This window comes from Colletotrichum jinshuiense, chromosome 10 (genome assembly GCF_051148585.1).
Source record: "Colletotrichum jinshuiense chromosome 10, complete sequence".
Classification (NCBI taxonomy): Eukaryota; Fungi; Ascomycota; class Sordariomycetes; order Glomerellales; family Glomerellaceae; genus Colletotrichum; species Colletotrichum jinshuiense.
In genome coordinates, this window is record NC_139303.1 from 219,045 (window position 1) to 236,713 (window position 17,669).

The following is a 17,669-nucleotide window of genomic DNA, read 5'->3' on the forward strand; positions in this document are numbered from 1 at the left end:
GTTGTGTATCCGTAGGCGAGGGTATATGTCTGGCGTATGGAGTTTTTGGAAGAAAGGATCATGTGTGAGCGAGAATGAAATTGAAAGATGGGTGTGCTTTATACTGAGAGCATAGCATGAAGGGAATTGACATCTGCGGGGCACAAATAGGCATCAGCATCTACAATGGGTACTGGGACAGGGCCGTAAGGGGTTCGAGCCTGGATACAAGTGGCATTGGCCAGAAAGCGACCCGCATTTCTGGTGACTGGGATCATACCAATCGAGATTACCCACTAAAACATTCACCTTCCGTTAAGAATGGTTACTCTCTGTTAGTTTATTATGTTTAGTGCTAGGCATAGCACCCATACTGTGTTTTCGTCTTGATGATTTTATACTATAGCCTATACCTTTGTGTTGTGTCGCAGAGGTAGGTTGCAGAAAAGGGGTTGACAACGAGGTGATTCTTCTGGTGATAGGGATTGGGCTGCTCAGCCCACGATCTGTTGGTTCGTTATGCGGTTGGTTCTGTATTTGGAAGTTAAAAAAGGGTCAGCAATTGGAGCAGCCACGGGATATTGCCGTTGGCGGCTCGGAGGAAGAATCTCCGAGTTCCGGGCTGCCGTTCTCGCTTGTTTATATTCCGGCTATATGGATTATTCCACAATCAAACGCTCTCGTTGTTGTGATGCAAAAGCGGAACCGCAATTGCGCTGCTGCAATTACGGCTTGTATGCATCGTGACATGAAGTAACGGAAGTTGTGGCAGAATTCCTTTTCGACAGAATTTTGGACTCTCTGAAGACATGCTATCCCGGCCAGGAGCTAAGGAGCCAATGGAAGTAGCGCCATCAGCGTCTCGGACAACAACAGCAGGTAAAAAGTATAGGTGAATATGGTTGCGACGTCCATGTTCCGAGACGTGACCGCCAGTGTGAATACCAGATAATCATGGACCAATAGCAATGCAAGCAGCACAAGTTCCAAACGGAAGGCGACTCTGGAAGCAGTTGAGTTGATAGCCATTCCTCACGCGAAGGCCTGCTTCGACCATCAAAATGCTATCTCCTCATTTTGAATAACTAAAAGCTAACCATCATTATATGCTGCGCTACTGAGTGTTAAAACTGTTTCACGCTACCCTACGTGATCGCTCTCGCAAGGCTGACCGTGTCTTGCAGGTGTTCATCTACCAATATTCTCTTTATAACTGAAACAGCTAAACGAAGCGGCGTATTCCTTCTGCTAACAAACATGCTTCTTCTTTCTTTGCGTGGGTCGGATTGCATCGTGTCGTTTCTTCTTCATTCCTTTCTTCTGATTATGTACTTCGTTTTCGACATGTTCCGTCTCCTATCGGCAGAGCAGCCCGAAAGCACCTAAGGGTGTCCTGTTTCACGACTCGTATGTCCATTGTTCGTAGGCTCAATTTCGCGGTCGCGACTTGGGTGGTTTTTAGAGTGTTCCCTTGCGGCACGTGGGTGGAGGGCCCGCGAGTCCTCCACGCACCCGTAGCCGGAACAAGCGGACGAATTCTGGTTGGTGATGACTTTAATTCGATCTTTAAATGTCCAGAAGCAAAGGCACTCACAGGTTTCTCAGCCAACACTGCGTGGAGATGAAAGTCGTCACTGGTCTGTTACTGAACAATTAAGCCTGAAATCAATGCTCTGTTAAAAATACACTTTTGTACTTGTTTCGGCGCACGGCCACTCTTGAAATGTGACTAATATTTAATCTTCCATATCGTACTACAGCTCTTTTACCAGATGAAGTTTGTCTGAAGCCAAACCCTTTGAGTTAATCTCCTTATTGGCTATGAGATACTGTGTGTTGACCGAGAGAAGGTTCCGGAATGAGTGCCACCGCGGAATCCCGTGCGACGTTATCTCCCTCTCAAGTCTCTCTAATATTTAAATCTTGTCCACCTTCCAGTTGCAATCTAAGATGGAGGTCCTTGCCATTCCGCCCTGGTCCAGTCCTCATAATCATTGTCATCCCTAGCATCCCAATCATCCCAAGTATCCGAATCATCTCTGGCATCCCAATCATCCCAAGACTGTTCCTCAAACCCCGAGTTATCATTGTGGCTGAATGGGTCGTACTCGAAATAGTCTTTGCGCGGATTGACCTCAGTCCATGAGTCGAGCATTCTGTTTTGGTCGGGACTCCAGGGGCTCGATGCCCTTCCTGTACCGTGAGGGAGATAGCCAACTTCTTGAGATGCAGAAACCCGATTTTGAGACTCTTCTGCAATTAACTCCCTCCAGCGATCTGTTCCACGACGAAACTTCTGATACAATGCCGGTAGATGGTTTACATCACCAACACAATATGAAACAATCTCGTTTGATGGTGGCCGTATGTTGAACACTCTGTAGGAGCCTCCATTTTTAGGGTTCCATAAACGTTCGCCCTTATCCTTGGAAAGCCTCCATTGGACCCTCTCTTGTCCATGCAAGACCTCTTCAACGCATTTTGCAAGACCCGAAATGAATCTTCGAGAGTCTGTAGTCGGACGAGTAGCACTCTCCATCAGCTGAACATCTCGGACACCTTGCAGCTTAATGCCGTAATGGGCATAGAGCGCATCTGAATCATTTCTGACGTCGAAAAAGACCTTGAGAAGTGTTGGAGACTCCAAAACGTCTTTTAAGCTCTTGCCGCGAATGCCGACTGTAGAAAAGGCTGCCATTCCCAGAGTATGAATGTCGATGATGTAAAGACGCTCAAGGCCTTTCCCGGGGTATAATAGCACGGTCAGGAGAGAAATTTTACCATCTCGACCAAGACGCTCCCCTTCGACGTCGATATAAAGTGGGGGCTGTAAATCTCCAAGATAGGTGTCCTGGAGTGTTGCCCAGTCAACAAGACTGGTTATCTCCTTTGGTGTGTTTATAAACGTAACGTCGCTGGCGGCGCGAAATGTAGACATTCTGATGGTGACAGAGACCTTAGTATGGGCTCGAAATAGGATCTCCAGTGTGTATAATCTGGCGGCCGGCATGCTGATATAAGTACCCCTCTCCTCACCGCCTCTTACCAATATGGCTCTGGCATAAATTATGTGAGTATTCTATGTGTGATTTGCTGAAGAGCATCGGGCGGTTTCAAACACGCGTGAGGGGTAGTGTAATATTTTAGGGAGTGTTCTAAATTTCAAGACATGCTCTGTGAAACCCGAAGCTTGAAACAAGATATGTGTATCTTCTACCTCCCTCAATTGAACAAACATCATCATCTCGTTCCTGGGCCTGGCGGCCTCTGAAACAACCCTTTACGTTAAGCCAATACATCATTGCCCAAGAGGACCCATTAACACCTTGCGTAGGTGGATGGATTTAGGTCCACAGGTAAGACCAGTCCAGCCCATCTGACATATGTGATGATGTCACAAAACCGACGCCGTTGATTGAGGGCAGCAATTGACGCCTTCTATCTGTTATGACACACACCCCAGATTCTCATTGCACTGACTACATATGCGGATCTGACACTCCAAGTCTTCTAATTGGGCACATCCTGCTAAAGTCTAGGTGGTACAGACGGCCTCCTGCATATGCAGATCTAACACTTTTATCTTCTAATTGGGTACATCTCGCCCAAGTCTTGGCGGTACAGAGGGCCTCCTGCATGGATTCAACACAGGGCTATGGCTTGGGGGTCTTGAACAAAGTATTAATGCCTAGCAGGCAAGTTGGGCTCATATCTATCACAAAAAGGCGCCGTCCACTGCGGGTAGCAGTTAACGTCTTATGTCAGTCGTGACAGATGACATTGTAACCTACCGGTACTGCCAACGAAATTAGAATAAACTCTAGAGTTAGGTAGCGATGGATTTCCAAGTGCGCGGCCGTCCGTGGACTTTTGTTCCAGTCAGCACGAAGCGTTGCATTAAGCTACGAAGAAACACACCTGCAATTCTGTCGTCACGCAACGGTCATTGATGCCGCCCTAAATGAGACCTCACCAGTCGAAAGAGTGCATCATGCAAACCTCCGAGGACTACAGGATAGGACTTGACACACTGCGAACAACTGGGCCGTGGGGTTATGCAGGATGTCGCTCAATGTATCCTTTGATGTGAGACTAGAAAGAGAAACGGCCAACTGCCGAAGCCGTTGCTGGATGTCTTGCGCCGGGAGGGAGTCGCAATAGTTAATCGCCGCAGGGGCGCTTCTGTTGAGATTGACGACCGACAGCACATTTGATATCCCGTAATACCCTGGGGGCTCTCTGTATTCCAACACACGGCTAGAGGCCACCTTCTAGTTCAACGGGCGAGCTGCTCGCTGTTGTAGACAATGGGTTATATGTTCGAAGGATTAGCAAAGAAAACAGCGGAGTACCGCCTTTGTCAGCCACCCCTTGCAATCCAACGTCCATTCACGGATTACCGGTACTCGATTCGACTCCGCTGAGGCTTGCGTCGCTGGCCTCAACCCTTTGGGTTTGGATCTTCGTGTCTCATTCGTGTCTCCTCCACTGGGTGCACCTGCTAGGAGCGGTGATGTACACAAAGTCGCATAGCTTTAAGGCTATCAAGTCGCACAAGGTCGAAGTTGGTCGGTTGGTTGGTGACGCTTTTGCTACCCCACACACTCACTCTTGTCTTTTGCACTCCCAATGCATCCCTTTACCATGAGTATCCTACAGGATTCGGATCACGGAGTGGGGGGACTCTGGGCGCGGCGCCCGGGATCCCGAGTGTCTAGAAGACTGGAGCCCGGGAGTTCCACGTGACATCGTGTCTCTTTCCTCGCAAGTAAGTCAGGTAGAGCGCTGTAAAAAAGATCCCATTCCCTCCTGGGCGCTCACCCATGTCCATCCCAGTTCCTGCCCAACTGCGCCGACAACCAATTCCGCGAGCAGATAAACGCCACCACCTACAGCCAGCGCGGACGCCTCTTCAGCATCATCGCAGACCTGCAAATTTCCATGGGCGTCTTTTGCCTCATGTTTGGAGAAGGTCTCGCAGCCTCTCGTGCTGCCGTGGACATCATACGACAACTTAAGCTGGCCCGGCCCGAACTGGACGTCTCCAGCTTTTACACTCGTTTTCGGTCGCTGCACTCCACTCGGTCGCTCAGCTAGGGTGTCTCCATTCTTCTTCAGCCTCTCTTACTTCTGAAGCAACCAGCCACCTCCTGTAGGTCTCTTTCTCAGTGCTTGCTCGATTCTTCTTCTCTTCGGCGTTTTCCCTTTGCCTCGGCGATGAATTGATACATTTTTGCAGACGAAAACGTCCAAGTGGTGTCAAGAAACAGCAAACGAAGCGGCGCCAAGGCGACCCAACTTAACAAGCCCAAGACTAGCAGCTATGGGCGCTAGACCTGATTCTGATGTCGATCAGTCTTCTGGTGAAAACGAAGGGCTCCCTCTTCAAGCCTTCTTTCGCGGTGATATACACGACCCCGCGTCGGAAAAAGCAGGCCCTAGGAACGCCACAACCGCTGAACCTTTTTGAGGGCGCGGTCCTAAGCACACAAAACGGCATGGCTGACACGGCTGAGGTGAACTACGAGGTTGATATCGGGCCGCTGTCAAGAAATCGCGAACGAGGGGGTACCGAAGTATTCCAGGATAACAAACTTGGAGACTAACAACCTCAGGTTTGAGAACGACCCGGTACGAACCAGTCTTCTGTTGATGACAAAGGATTCTCTTTTCCAAGCTCTATTAATGATGATGAGCATAAATACGCGTGCGACGGATAAAATTCCCAGGCAAGCCATAATGGCGGTAAATTTTATCAAATCGATACTGGAAATCAACATCGGCGAGCGGATGAGGTGCCGTCAGGTCGCTGTATTCTCTACCTGCTTTACAGCGACCGAGGTAAGTCACTGGCAGTTGGAACTGATGCCAGCAAAAGTTCGGAGGCAAAACGGAGAAATGCGGCCATGTTGTTACGCTGACTGGACGCAAGCCACTGACTGGAAGGGTCTCACACTGCCGGAAGCGTCAGTATTATGCACTGACATTAGAAACTCTTCGTCAAGCCACAATTACGTAAAGTTTCTTTTATGAAACAGTGGCTAAGACAGACCGCAGTTAGCATAGTTGATGGCTGAGGCAGGCGTTTTTGCGCGGAACCAATGTCATTAGAAACTGTTGCCAGTCAGTGCCAGTTATAAATTTCGCGTTGTCAGACTTACTCACTTGGATACAACGAGGCTGTTGAACCACAGCGTTCTGTGGCGTTATGTCTGGACATTAGCAATAGCCTAGTTGTTTCGATGGGGTTATAGCATTAGTATTTGAGACATACTAACCTCATCACTTTATGCTGGGAGCAGTATCTTCAGCCGATGCAATAAGTCTGTTCTTGGCGGGAAAACATATAAAGAAAGCTGTAATGCTGATACTTACTTATGCTGATTCTTAATCATGCTTCAAGTTTAATTGAGAAAACAGACCTATAATTATAACCTTACCGCTACACCTTTTAGTACTATGAAGTTCTCCTTTAGTCTTAATATTGTGCTTGGATTTCCCTTCTTTGCCTCGGCTTATATCTGTAATAATAACTGCGGTCGCGCGGTTGCTGGATGGGCCCGACAAAACCCGCCTAGGGATGCACGTCAGTCTCAATGTGAAGCTTTTGTCACGACCAGTACCGTGCCGTCTTACGCAAGCGCCTGTACTGACATCATGCAATATTTATCTGCTTGCCAGTGTTTCTCAGAAGTGTCGACAACCATCCAAACAACGACAACAGCTATTTCTATTTCAGATAGCTTGAACAGCTTGACTACTATTAGCACTGGCTCCCCTTCCACGGTCCTATCTTCTACAACTCCAACTTCTACAGCTCCCGCTTCCACAACCCCAACTTCTACTACTCCAACTTTTACAACGTCAACTTCTACAACCAACATATCAAATGGAACTTTTTCACAGCCCCCTTTAACATCGCCTCCTTCTCAGTCCTATACTTGGAGTTCAACCAGGTTTTTTGGTCCCTGGGACACATCTGATTCTTCTACAACAACGACTACAGAAACTTGGTGCAATCCAGCGCCGGTACTGGCTAGACCTACGCTGCTTTTCAACGCCGCTACAGACGACGATTACAAAAGCGTTACTCTCCCCTTTCCTATCGGCGTTTTTGGTTCCTTCGACACAACTGTTTATGTTAGCGTCAATGGCCGGTTGTCTCTGAACTACGAAACCTCGCAAAGCTTTAACGGCCCGCTGCCCGATTTAGCTATTCCTCCCATCTCAGTATTGGTATATTACGACGACCTCAATATTAGGTTTAATTCAGGCCAGAGGATTGATTACCTAGTCACTGACTCCGCTCCTGGCAACCGCACCGTCATCTTTGAGTGGATTTTAGGTCAATATAATGGTGGCACTGAGTATAATATGTTTAGAGCCACATTTGAGGAGGCTCTACCAGGCATAGTCACCTTCTCATACTACAAAACGATTGATCAAGGCAGCGGCGCTACTATTGGTGCTCAGAATCTTGAAAATCAGTCTTTTGTCCAGTTCTCGTTCGACTCACCAGGATCTATTCAAGATGGACTTGTTGTGCGGCTGAATACTACTGGAGCTGGCTCATTCACCACCAGCAAGGTTCCGTGTCATCATTATATCTATGAGTGAGGTCAAAACATACGATAAGTTTTACAAAATAATGGTAGTAAAAACAGAATACTTCAACATGTTACGTTTTATTTTTTTACTCTAAAGAAGCTTTAAGACAGCAGCAATATTAACAAGTCTTTAATATTATCGTTTATAGTGGGTTATGTTAAGAAGTATTATGCAAGTAGTATTTTACTCTTTCTACACTACTCACATAGATGGAGGTCATCTGACAAACTCCTACTCACCCATCTTGTAAGCACCGTAACATTTATCGTCCTCTCGCTCATGCCGCTGCTCGCTCTAGACGGCAAAGCTTGGTCCATCGCACGGGACGGTGTACTCCACGGCTACCAGGAATAGCACGGGGAGCGTGAATGGCGGCGGGGGGCCCCGAGATGACGGACGGAAAACACTGATGGTGCACGGGTTGAGGCTGATGATGCGGTCGTTGAGGAAGAGTGGCAAAACAGGCCTCTCTCTTCTCGATTCTCGATTCTCGGTGAAATAGGTACCCTACCTAGAGTGGTCGCGATAAGTTTTGGACAGTTGTGGCTGTGAAAGTGCCAGCCAGGTCAAAGCATTTAGCGCCAATGCCAGGGGTGCCAATGTGGCCGCAGGTGTAGATCGGATTCTCGGTTGAAATGTTGGCAGTGTAGGTCGTGTCGATTTGAGGAATATAAACGAAGGGGGACCAGTTCTGAATGCCGGTCAGGCCGCTGGGAAACCCGACAGTGGCAGTCACGTCAGTGCCGCTGCAAGAAGTGTTTGCGGCAAAATCGGTGTCCATGTCGCTAATTATGGAGTTCAGCACTAAGCCTTTGAAGCCTACAGGAGCGGGTTAACTTACTAATAGGTAAATCAATCGTAATGGGTACCGTCGGTAAAGCTCAGTCCAAAAGAGAAGGTGAGGTTGTTCGGCTTGAAAGCCTCCGGCTGGGCGACCGCATCACTGAACCATTGCGTGAAAGTCGAACGAGGTTCCACCGAAGGGGCGGCGCTGGCTACAGCAGTAAGAGCAGCAAGAGTGATAAACTTCATCTTGTGATGTGAAGATAGGAACAGTTTGTGACTGATTTGGACGAACGAGTGAAACAAACCGAGTACAATCTGTAAAGGTATAATTTGGGTTTGAAGACATACTGTACAAGAGATGGCGGCATAGAACGCTTTATATTCGTTTATTTTACCCCCTTCATCTGCAAACCCTAATATGTTCTAACTAAACTAGACGCCACATGCGGAGTACTTCAATGAAGAGCCCCCCTTTCAAGGCTAACTAGATCCTTATATTGTTCCAATTCGAGGTGGGTTATTTCGTATTTATATGACGTTTTGGGACGCTAATACCTTTCTACAGTGACAGACCAACCCAATAATCTGGTTGTAGCAATATCGGTGACTTTGCATTCATTTGTTGGTACAACAGCACCAGATAATTGCCTAATTGTGCCTAAGACGCAGTTGCTAAATTATAACCTTCCATATTTCGAACTTGATCAATGTCGCAAATCTAGCCGCAAGTAGGGAAATGTGTAATATTGGGCACAGTTTTTGGGAAGCGATATAAAACTTTTTTGTCTCACTACATCTAAGATTGCGTCCTACAATAAATCTGACCTCAACTTAAGGCTCCGCCTAGTATAACCTGAGAGTAATATTGCCAGCCGTGTTGGTTTGATTAGCATCTCAAGTTACAAAAGGCCCTGGAGTATCCCCTTCACCGTCGTGTTTAACAAGTCGTCAAGCATTTCGGGGGCCGCGGACGGCCGAGAGCTTCTCCGTGCAAAGTTTCCTAAATTGCCTTTCACACTTTCCCGACGAACTGCCAACGACTCCACCTTCCTAAGGAGCTGCGCATAGAAATCCATTGACTCCGTAGTGGAGCCTCGTGTCCAACTGCTCGTAAAACCCATGGTCCGACGCCGCCCGGGCAATCTCAGATACGGCAGAGTCCATAGAAACATGTTTGATGGCGAGAAAGTGATGCAGCCTCCGGATGGACGTACGGGGTGTTTCTGCCTCATCATAGGGGCGCAGCCGAGTAAGGAGGTCGTATTCAGCGGGCAGAAACGTGGTTTCCATCGGCACGTTTGGCCAGCTTTTATTTAACATAGTCATCAGCTTTCCCATTTCCTCTTTCCCACGTCTTCCAGAATTGCCAAAGCTACATGTAGGACCTTTATTACTCATCCAGTTCATCACATTCCAGGACTAGACACTGGGCGCGTTTTCCAGGTGGGATGGGGATCCAAACAGCATATCACAGTGCATTGATCCCAGCTGCCTTTCCTCTTGCTGGTCCTGGGTGACAACAAAACCAAATTCGAACCAATAGAAGTCTTCCCTATTCATCGGTGGCGGGTAGCATTGGTTTGCTGCCACGCAATAAAGAAAAAATCAATGCATTTTGGAACAAGGAGTCAAGTCCTTGATGTCCTTATGTTGGTCTTCAGGGGTTAGATACTTCTGGGCTCTAGCCAGCATATTCTTTAGCTGCGTTATTGAGCATGCTGCTTTGGGAATTGAATGGTGCCAGTCTTCAAGTCCGGAACGGGTACAGTGTCTCAGGAACCAAGGAAGTCTCCTTCCCTGCCGTTTTTGGTAACTCCTCGAACTTATTTGCTACCTTCGCGAAAGGGTATGGGTTTCCGCCTGGATCCGATCGCTACTGGTAGAGGTCTTCGTGCGTAACATAGTTAGGATGGTATTTGATGAGCCCGGCAAAGACCCCAGCCAAATCTGACTCTAGCGGAACAGTCTAGCTGTGGTTGTAAAGTTTGTTATGACATGCGCGAGTTTTCAGGGCTTGGAAGTAATGGAGAAATATGACATACAACACGCAGCTATATCTGCTGCAGTTAATACAGTCGAATTTCTTTCTGTTGGTAACTTTCTCTGGGTAGCTGAGGATAAAGACTAGCAGCTGGATTTCGGCGTGCACTTCCTCAGTTGGAGACTTCAGTCGAGAAAAATCGTTAGGAGTTTGTTCCGCTTCCACCAAACCTTCGATCTTGACGGCTCCATGAGTTTGCCAATATGTGACGAGAGAGAGCTCACAGCGGGCATAACAGATTTGTAGGGAATAGTGTCTTGTATTCTCCACATGTGAAATAGGGATATGGAGCCCGTATAAGTAGGATTCTTGTGAGCTGGTCACGTGCAGGCGCATGGGACATATGCACCGCTGAGTGCTACAGCTAAAGAAAAGGAAAGAAGCTTTTGTCATAACATTTTATAGAAAATGTCTTGTAGTCTCCTATAGCCAATGTAATAAAAAGGAGAAGCAGGAAAGTCACGTGCTACTGCACGGGATAGGCCTAACTCTGAAAGCTTCAAGCTTATTTACAAACAGCTCGCTAGATACAGCTTTTATAACACAACTTTTTTATTGTTTCAAATAGCCTTTCCTACTGAAATGTATACAATACTGCAGCAGAAATTTAAAGTTTAGCAAAAGACGCAGATACCGGTATCTCTTATCTCCAGTTATTATGTAAGGATATAAAATTAGGTTTTAAAATCTAGGCAATATATTTAAGTTACTGTTTATATATTATGTGTATAGACTAACTACTTAGGTGCTGGCTGGTCTGATATGTGGTGCAGAACAAGGGATAATGGTGTAGGTGCATCATTACTAATGCTTTTGCTTTATGGCACAGTTGGTTGCCTTAACCTGCTTGTGACATTATGTTTATTTAAGTTTCTAACATAAGGCTTGCTAGTGCCTCACTGCATAATGGACAGGAGATTTAGAGGCGCAATGGATCTGTTGGTATAGGTATGTTTGCCTTGTTGATAAGTATAAAATTGTATCATCCGCCCTTACGATTTGCAACCCTTTCAACATAAATTTCCACGTTATTCCATCTTTATCATAGTACCATTTCTTGACCTATAAAATGCTCATCTCGGAATTTTTTCAAGTTGCGGTGCTGTCTATCCTAACGAGTTCCTATACCGTCATGGGACAGGCTCTCCGTCCTGGAATGGGCTGTATTTGCATGGTAAGTCCTAAGCATCTACCTGAAATGGATTTTCATGTCGTGCTAAGTGGCTCAAGGCACCTGTTTCGGGCCGCGACCAATCGATGGCGGACCGCACCGAACGCTGTTGCCAAAGAGAGTCTGGTACGTAGAAGCTCTCCTACGTTGTAACCCTTTCGCTACACATTGCAGTATAGGATTCACACTAACTTAATTATGCGGGATTTAAGGCGTGATGCAAAATACGGTGAATTTCTGGGATAGAGGTAACTTTTATTGCCACTTCCCAAACAACATTGACGCGGCGGTGTGGGATCAGGGCTGCTGTAGGCGCTGGTATGGAGACGGGACATTTGGCTATTGTAACCGAGCCACTTGATTAGACGTAGAAACTTTCTTGTGTGTATTTCTTATCTCCTAACCTTGCATGACATTGCTGTGGTTGGCGTTGCTCTCATTCTTTCACACTGATTTTAGTGTTGATATCACTTCGAGGCACCAGCTGTAAGGCTCCGAAAATACCGGCGATCCAGCGTTTACTGCCGTCAAGCATAGAGCTAGAAATTGCTGTAGCCGATTTGTCACAATAAGGGATAGAATGGGAATTGTTGTAATCGCTGGATATCAGTATGAATATAAGCTCGCTGAATATCAATATAGTGTATTCAGAAGCTCATAAATCGGTGTGTCTATGAGAAAGTAGGAAGTTGGGCATCAGCAGGGGCAGTAGTCAAGATATTGCTATTCGCAACCTGGAGGTGTCATCTTCGCGCCCCGCTGCTGCGGCCGTCAAACCTACCGATATTTATCAAGTTATCACCAGTGCGTTAGACCCGTCTAATATGTAATGCCAGTCAACATAATTTGGCCAGCCTAAAGTGAAGTGTACCATAACACAAGCTTGTTTACAAGTGAATATTTAGTCTGCCCACTACCAACCGAAATACAGCTTCCACCTTTCCTGGGGCAATATCGAAGTAACTATATTCCACTGCATCGCTTTAAACTTCGCTATTGTTACATCTATGACATGCGGATATATTTTTGGACGGGTGCCGCAGGTTTCCCCTGTAATCCCAGAATATATCAACTCTTCTTTCTTGATGTAGTACTCACCAGGGATGATGAACTTTCCCCCAAGCCAAAGATAATCCGACGGAGCCGGGTGCGAGCGATCTAAGCGGTCTTAGGCAAAGTGGAGCATAAGGTTGAAATTAGGTGGCTTAGCTGACTTAATGTATTAATGCTTCAGCTGAAGGACGAGTAGCGGCTATTTATGGCCCCTAGGAGTGGGATTTCGCGCGACCCGGCCCACTCCACCCTTCTTTCCACCTTGCGCCCGCCTGGCGGCGTCCGTGCGGCCGGCAGCCCGCCCCCTCACGGTCTGGCGAGTCGACGCTCTATGCTACGACCATGAAGAGGTCCACCTACCATCACTCTCCCTCCTCAGAAAATCGACTTGGTGTGGTAAGCTTAGGCAAGACATGGCAATTTCGTGGGCTGGTGATGGTGGTGCTGACGGTGATGGAGGTTGTGACGACTTGTCTGAGCCGCGGAGGATTTGATCCTTCGCACGATCCTATGCTGAGATAGTTTTCTGGAAAGTGATATCTCGCCAAGGCCGATGCGACGTGTTGCGACTCCGAGTGGGAACTATCAAGGGATGGTGGTGGTAATGCCTAAGTGCACTCACCAGGTTCCAAACCGTCTTCGACTCTCCCACCATGCTCGCTGGCGCTTATGGGTGACCCAGGCATCCGGCAAGGTCTGTCGAGAACCTCATATCTCTCTGGAAGCGAGTTTCGCATCCACGCCCAGAATCGCACAGGTGTTGTTCTCTTGATCGGAATCAGTAGACATGAAGTGGGCCTCGGGAGAGACAACGATCTCGGGCACGAGAGAGATGGAGTCGATCTTGGAAACAGTTGTAGGCGGGCCGGCATGGGCCGGTGAATTTCGTGTTGCGTGCGTCGTAGTTGGTCAGTCGAGCAGATGTGCGGGATTTAGAGGCTTGCCGGAGTGGTTTCGCACCATGTCAAGAACTGCAACTTTGAACCCTTCACCGTGGGCCCCGGCAGCTTTAGCGGGTTTTACGCTTTGTTTTTCTTGTGTTAACGTGATGTGGTTATAGAAGAGTATTGAAGTTCGTTAGAACGAAAAGTTCTAGGAGGTCATGTATGAGTCGATTTGAACTGTGGTGATTTTGTAGCAGGATGAGAGCCGCAACTTCGAATCCTTCCCCATGGGGTTCACAGTCTTGGACTCCTCGGGCTTTCTTATTCCTCCGAGGCTCATGAGGTGAGTACCCTAGTAGCTCTTTAATAGGGCGCTTCGTAGACGATGCAGTCGTGTAATGGGCAGTAATATAGATCTCGGTCTCTGTTGCGGTGATGTTCTACTCCAAGGCGAACAGCCTCAGCTAGAGGTCGAAGTACCAGAAGATTCCCCCCTCCTTTCGAAAGGAAACAAACAGTCATCTGGTAGCGATAATTACATAAGGGTAGCAAGGCCCAGCCGTGTTACTTTAACTACATTGTATTATTCATGCCAAAGCACATGGCGCTTGCTTGACTCTCGGCGGCGGGTGAGGAATAGCATTCATAGCGGCCTAAGTGAGGTGGGAATCGTCAAATGACTTCTCCAAGGAATCAAAATCCAAGGTGGCACGAAAGGAATTGTTGGTGAGTTCCGTGATCCGAACCATTGCGTCGCCTCTAGGACAGAAGCAGGAGGTGAAGTTAGCGAGGCAGATTAGACAAGTGGGACGTTATTGACGCTGGTTCAAAAGAGGGAAGTTTCCACAAACGGTGGGGAAATGTTCTTTTCGAGGGTGATCGCGGCGTCGGATGTCGGAAAGTGGTGGATGTTAATAAGCGAGGCCGTCGGTAATGATAGACAGAGTGATGGCAGGCTTGTCGATGTGCACTCCGAATTGCCCTGCAGTGCGGAGTTTGCTCCGGCGCTAGGCGACGCACTGGCGGGGTCCCATTCAGGGCCGACTTGAGCGAGGCAAAGGGTACGGAGGAACTTCTCGCCTTGGGGCCTGTAGTCACATGCGACGAGGATAAAGTTGCAAGGGCCCAAATTGAGGGCTACGTCACCTCGTTACCAGAGGATCGAGATTGTCGGTCCCGTGGTGTGACGGCAACCAGGAGAAGGTGCGGCACTCGGGCTCTTGCGGAGTGGAAAATGGAGAATCACACTGACACCTAAGATGTCAATAAAGCTCCAATCTGTTTGAAAGTCGAGTTAGGACGAAACGCAAAAGGATATCCAGCAGATACTGCTTAGTACGTGGTTCCTCTTTGTATCCTCACTCGCCCTTATACAGCCCTCAATTCTCTGTCCACAGCCACCGCTCTTATCAGCCTCCTTTTTCGTCAGCTAAGAGCTCACACTAAGGTGTACAGATTTATGTCCTATTTTGTTACAGACGACCTCGGTTTTTACCAAGAGCGAGATATAACAGAACTCGTCAGTCGTCTGGTTTTTGCTTTCGTTAGGGGCACTAGGTCTCATGGTTTTGCCACGGAGCTGCTGTGTACGACTAGGCCAAACTCGAGCATGTTGGATGCATGGAGCCAAACACCAAGAATAAGGCTTCTTTGTCAGTTTAAGTAAATTAGAAATTAAGACCTTTGCCCGCTCATGGGTCTAGTTGAATATAAATAGTCGAACCATGGACAAGAGGAATGCAAGTGTATGTATTTGGATGGTTCAACCACGTTCTCATTGGCTCTAGAATATCTTGAGGCATTTTCCAGCAATGAACATAATTAACTCCATTCTGCCTCCGTTTCGAGTCCACAGCCGATGGGATAGATGATTGGGTGGGGAACGTCGGAAGGGAGGAATGTGGATTAATAAGACATTGTCTTAAGGCATGTAAGAGTAGCTACAGGGAGAATCGGTGGAGATCAAAGTGCCATCAGTTGTGTCTTATGTCACTGGCACCAAGTGAAGGTGGTATGCAACCGCTCTGATCCGATTTGCTGATTCATCCCATTCTACCTATGTCTTTAATTCCATCGCGTTGCCTTGATATGCCTAGTTTGCATTTTCTGAGACGTGGCTTTTAAGTTGGCGATACGCTTGAATCAGAACTTGAATAACTTTATAGCGAGTTCTACAGGAATGACAGCAGGCTTTCACAGAAGTTGTTGTTGATCTCGGTACCCCTGTAGCTTCCATACTCTCCCTAAGTAACAATTGCGTTTAACTGACTTAGATTAATTGTAAATTCTGCCCAGTGTCTTCCTTACATTTGTATGTCTATCTTGCTTAGTCGCCAGGTTTTCGGCGTTTAAGCTGTAGCAGATTAATTCTCGATTATTTCAACCGCGAACATGAAAAGGAGAATCTTGGTTTTCACGCTCCTGGTAGGATTGGGTGGAACCATTGTTGTTCAGCCACCTGACGATATCAATGGGCTGGCATCACCTTGGTGCTACACGTATATTTCAACCTATTTGGAGCCCATGACAGTTGAGGCTACCAGTCGACCTCTAACCGACTTGTCTGTCAGCTCGACTTCTTCCAACAATGGATCTACTTTGGCGCCTTCAACCCTTCGCACCCTTCTGACATCCCTTTCTTCAACAGGTGGCTCAAGACCAACACCATCAGGGTCTACTCCGGCTTTTGGGTCCACGACGGCTTCTGAGTCAACTACAATCTTGGGTTCTACTTCCCCTTTGGGTTCTACTGCATCTTCGGGGCCTACTACACCTTCGGGATTCAGTACATCTTCGTCGTTAGCTTTGCCTCCTATTCTGAGCTCATCCCTTACGACAGAATCGGCCTCAACACCCACTCCCAGCGCCTCTGTGGATCGGCAGATCATATTCTTTATATTCCCTGGTAGAGTCACTAAGCGAGATTTAGAGAAGAGGAATATTGGAGGATTCTTCAACTATGACGTAGTTTCTGACCGCCAGAGCTGCAATGCTGCTACCATCTTTAGCCTGTCCTCAAATCAACTTCTTGACGCAGGGAATCCTGTCCACTACACACCTGGCGACAACAACAAAGCTCTTCGCACTACAACTTTGCCTTCAGTCGACGCTATCACCACTACGTTTCGGGTTGTAGGAGGCACCCTTCAGTTTTTAAACTCTTCCCTGCCAGGTGGACGAGCCAACTTCTGCCAAGACCCTCGAGGGCAAGTCTACATTACTTTCACATCTACACCAGTGGATTGTGGGCCTGTCCAAATTCTAGCCTATGGAGGTAGGATATTGTTTTCTCAATAATCGTCTGCTCACCATGTGTTGACGTGTAGTAATTTTGGACAGCCGAGCAATGCGTGAACGGACAAATCGTTGGTGCTACTGTGCCAACATTGTCAGTCGCGCAAACAAGCCAGTCCTCGTTCAGCCCCGGTTCTCCGTCCAGTCAGGCCAGCAATCCTGTCAGCGTACAGACAGCACAGTCACCTGAAGCACCCAACACACAACCTCCAACTGGCTCGACAGCTTTGACCTCTTTTACCAACCCAACCTACACAAGCTCCACCTCAACTCCAACTACAACCACAACTAAAACAACGACTGGACCCACAACTGAGTCCACAACCGAGGTTACAAACATGATTATAACCACAACGGAAACCACGACTACGACTGAGTCTACAACAACAACCACCAGTAGCTCTGTAGAGCCTGTCTGCACGCCCCCTCCAACTTCATTCGCGGCCTGCGCAACGCTGCCTGATCCATATACGCGAGACTACGTCTATGACATCGACTGTGGTAAACGTAGCGTTCCGGGTGGGCAGCTCTATTTTGATGATGTTGTTGCGTCATTAGATGCTTGTGTTGCCATTTGTGATGCAGATCAAGCCTGTGGTGTATGGAATCTCTTTAATGATGGGAGATGCCAGACATTTAGCTTCCGTACTGGGCTGGTGGATGATTGTAATTCCTACGTCACGGCTCTATATACCCCTTTTTCAGGCACCTAAGACGACACCAAGGGTCTACAGGGGAGCAAGCAGCGAAGGCGCAAGGATCTAGGCTGGAGATATCTAGGAGGAAGTACGGCGACGGGTATAAGAAGCTTGGATTGCCCTGAGGTAATCTAAGGGGGCAGCTCTTAGCAATA

General features: G+C 47.7%; 2 protein-coding genes across 2 annotated transcripts; one reads left to right on the top strand and one right to left on the bottom strand.

Annotated features, from left to right (window-relative positions):
• Nucleotides 1-6,559: 6,559 nt before the first annotated feature.
• Nucleotides 6,560-6,962, top strand: EsH8_X_000049 (uncharacterized protein; the record flags this gene model as incomplete). The annotated part of the gene is made up of 2 exons (XM_083274137.1): nucleotides 6,560-6,565; nucleotides 6,747-6,962. 2 exons carry the CDS (start codon nucleotides 6,560-6,562, stop codon nucleotides 6,960-6,962), a joined length of 222 nt encoding a protein of 73 aa, XP_083119529.1.
• A 1,136-nt stretch (nucleotides 6,963-8,098) lies between these two features.
• EsH8_X_000050 (uncharacterized protein) lies at nucleotides 8,099-8,619 on the bottom strand (the record flags this gene model as incomplete). Its single annotated transcript, XM_083274138.1, has 2 exons — nucleotides 8,099-8,391; nucleotides 8,457-8,619. 2 exons carry the CDS (start codon nucleotides 8,617-8,619, stop codon nucleotides 8,099-8,101), a joined length of 456 nt encoding a protein of 151 aa, XP_083119530.1.
• Nucleotides 8,620-17,669: the final 9,050 nt, after the last annotated feature.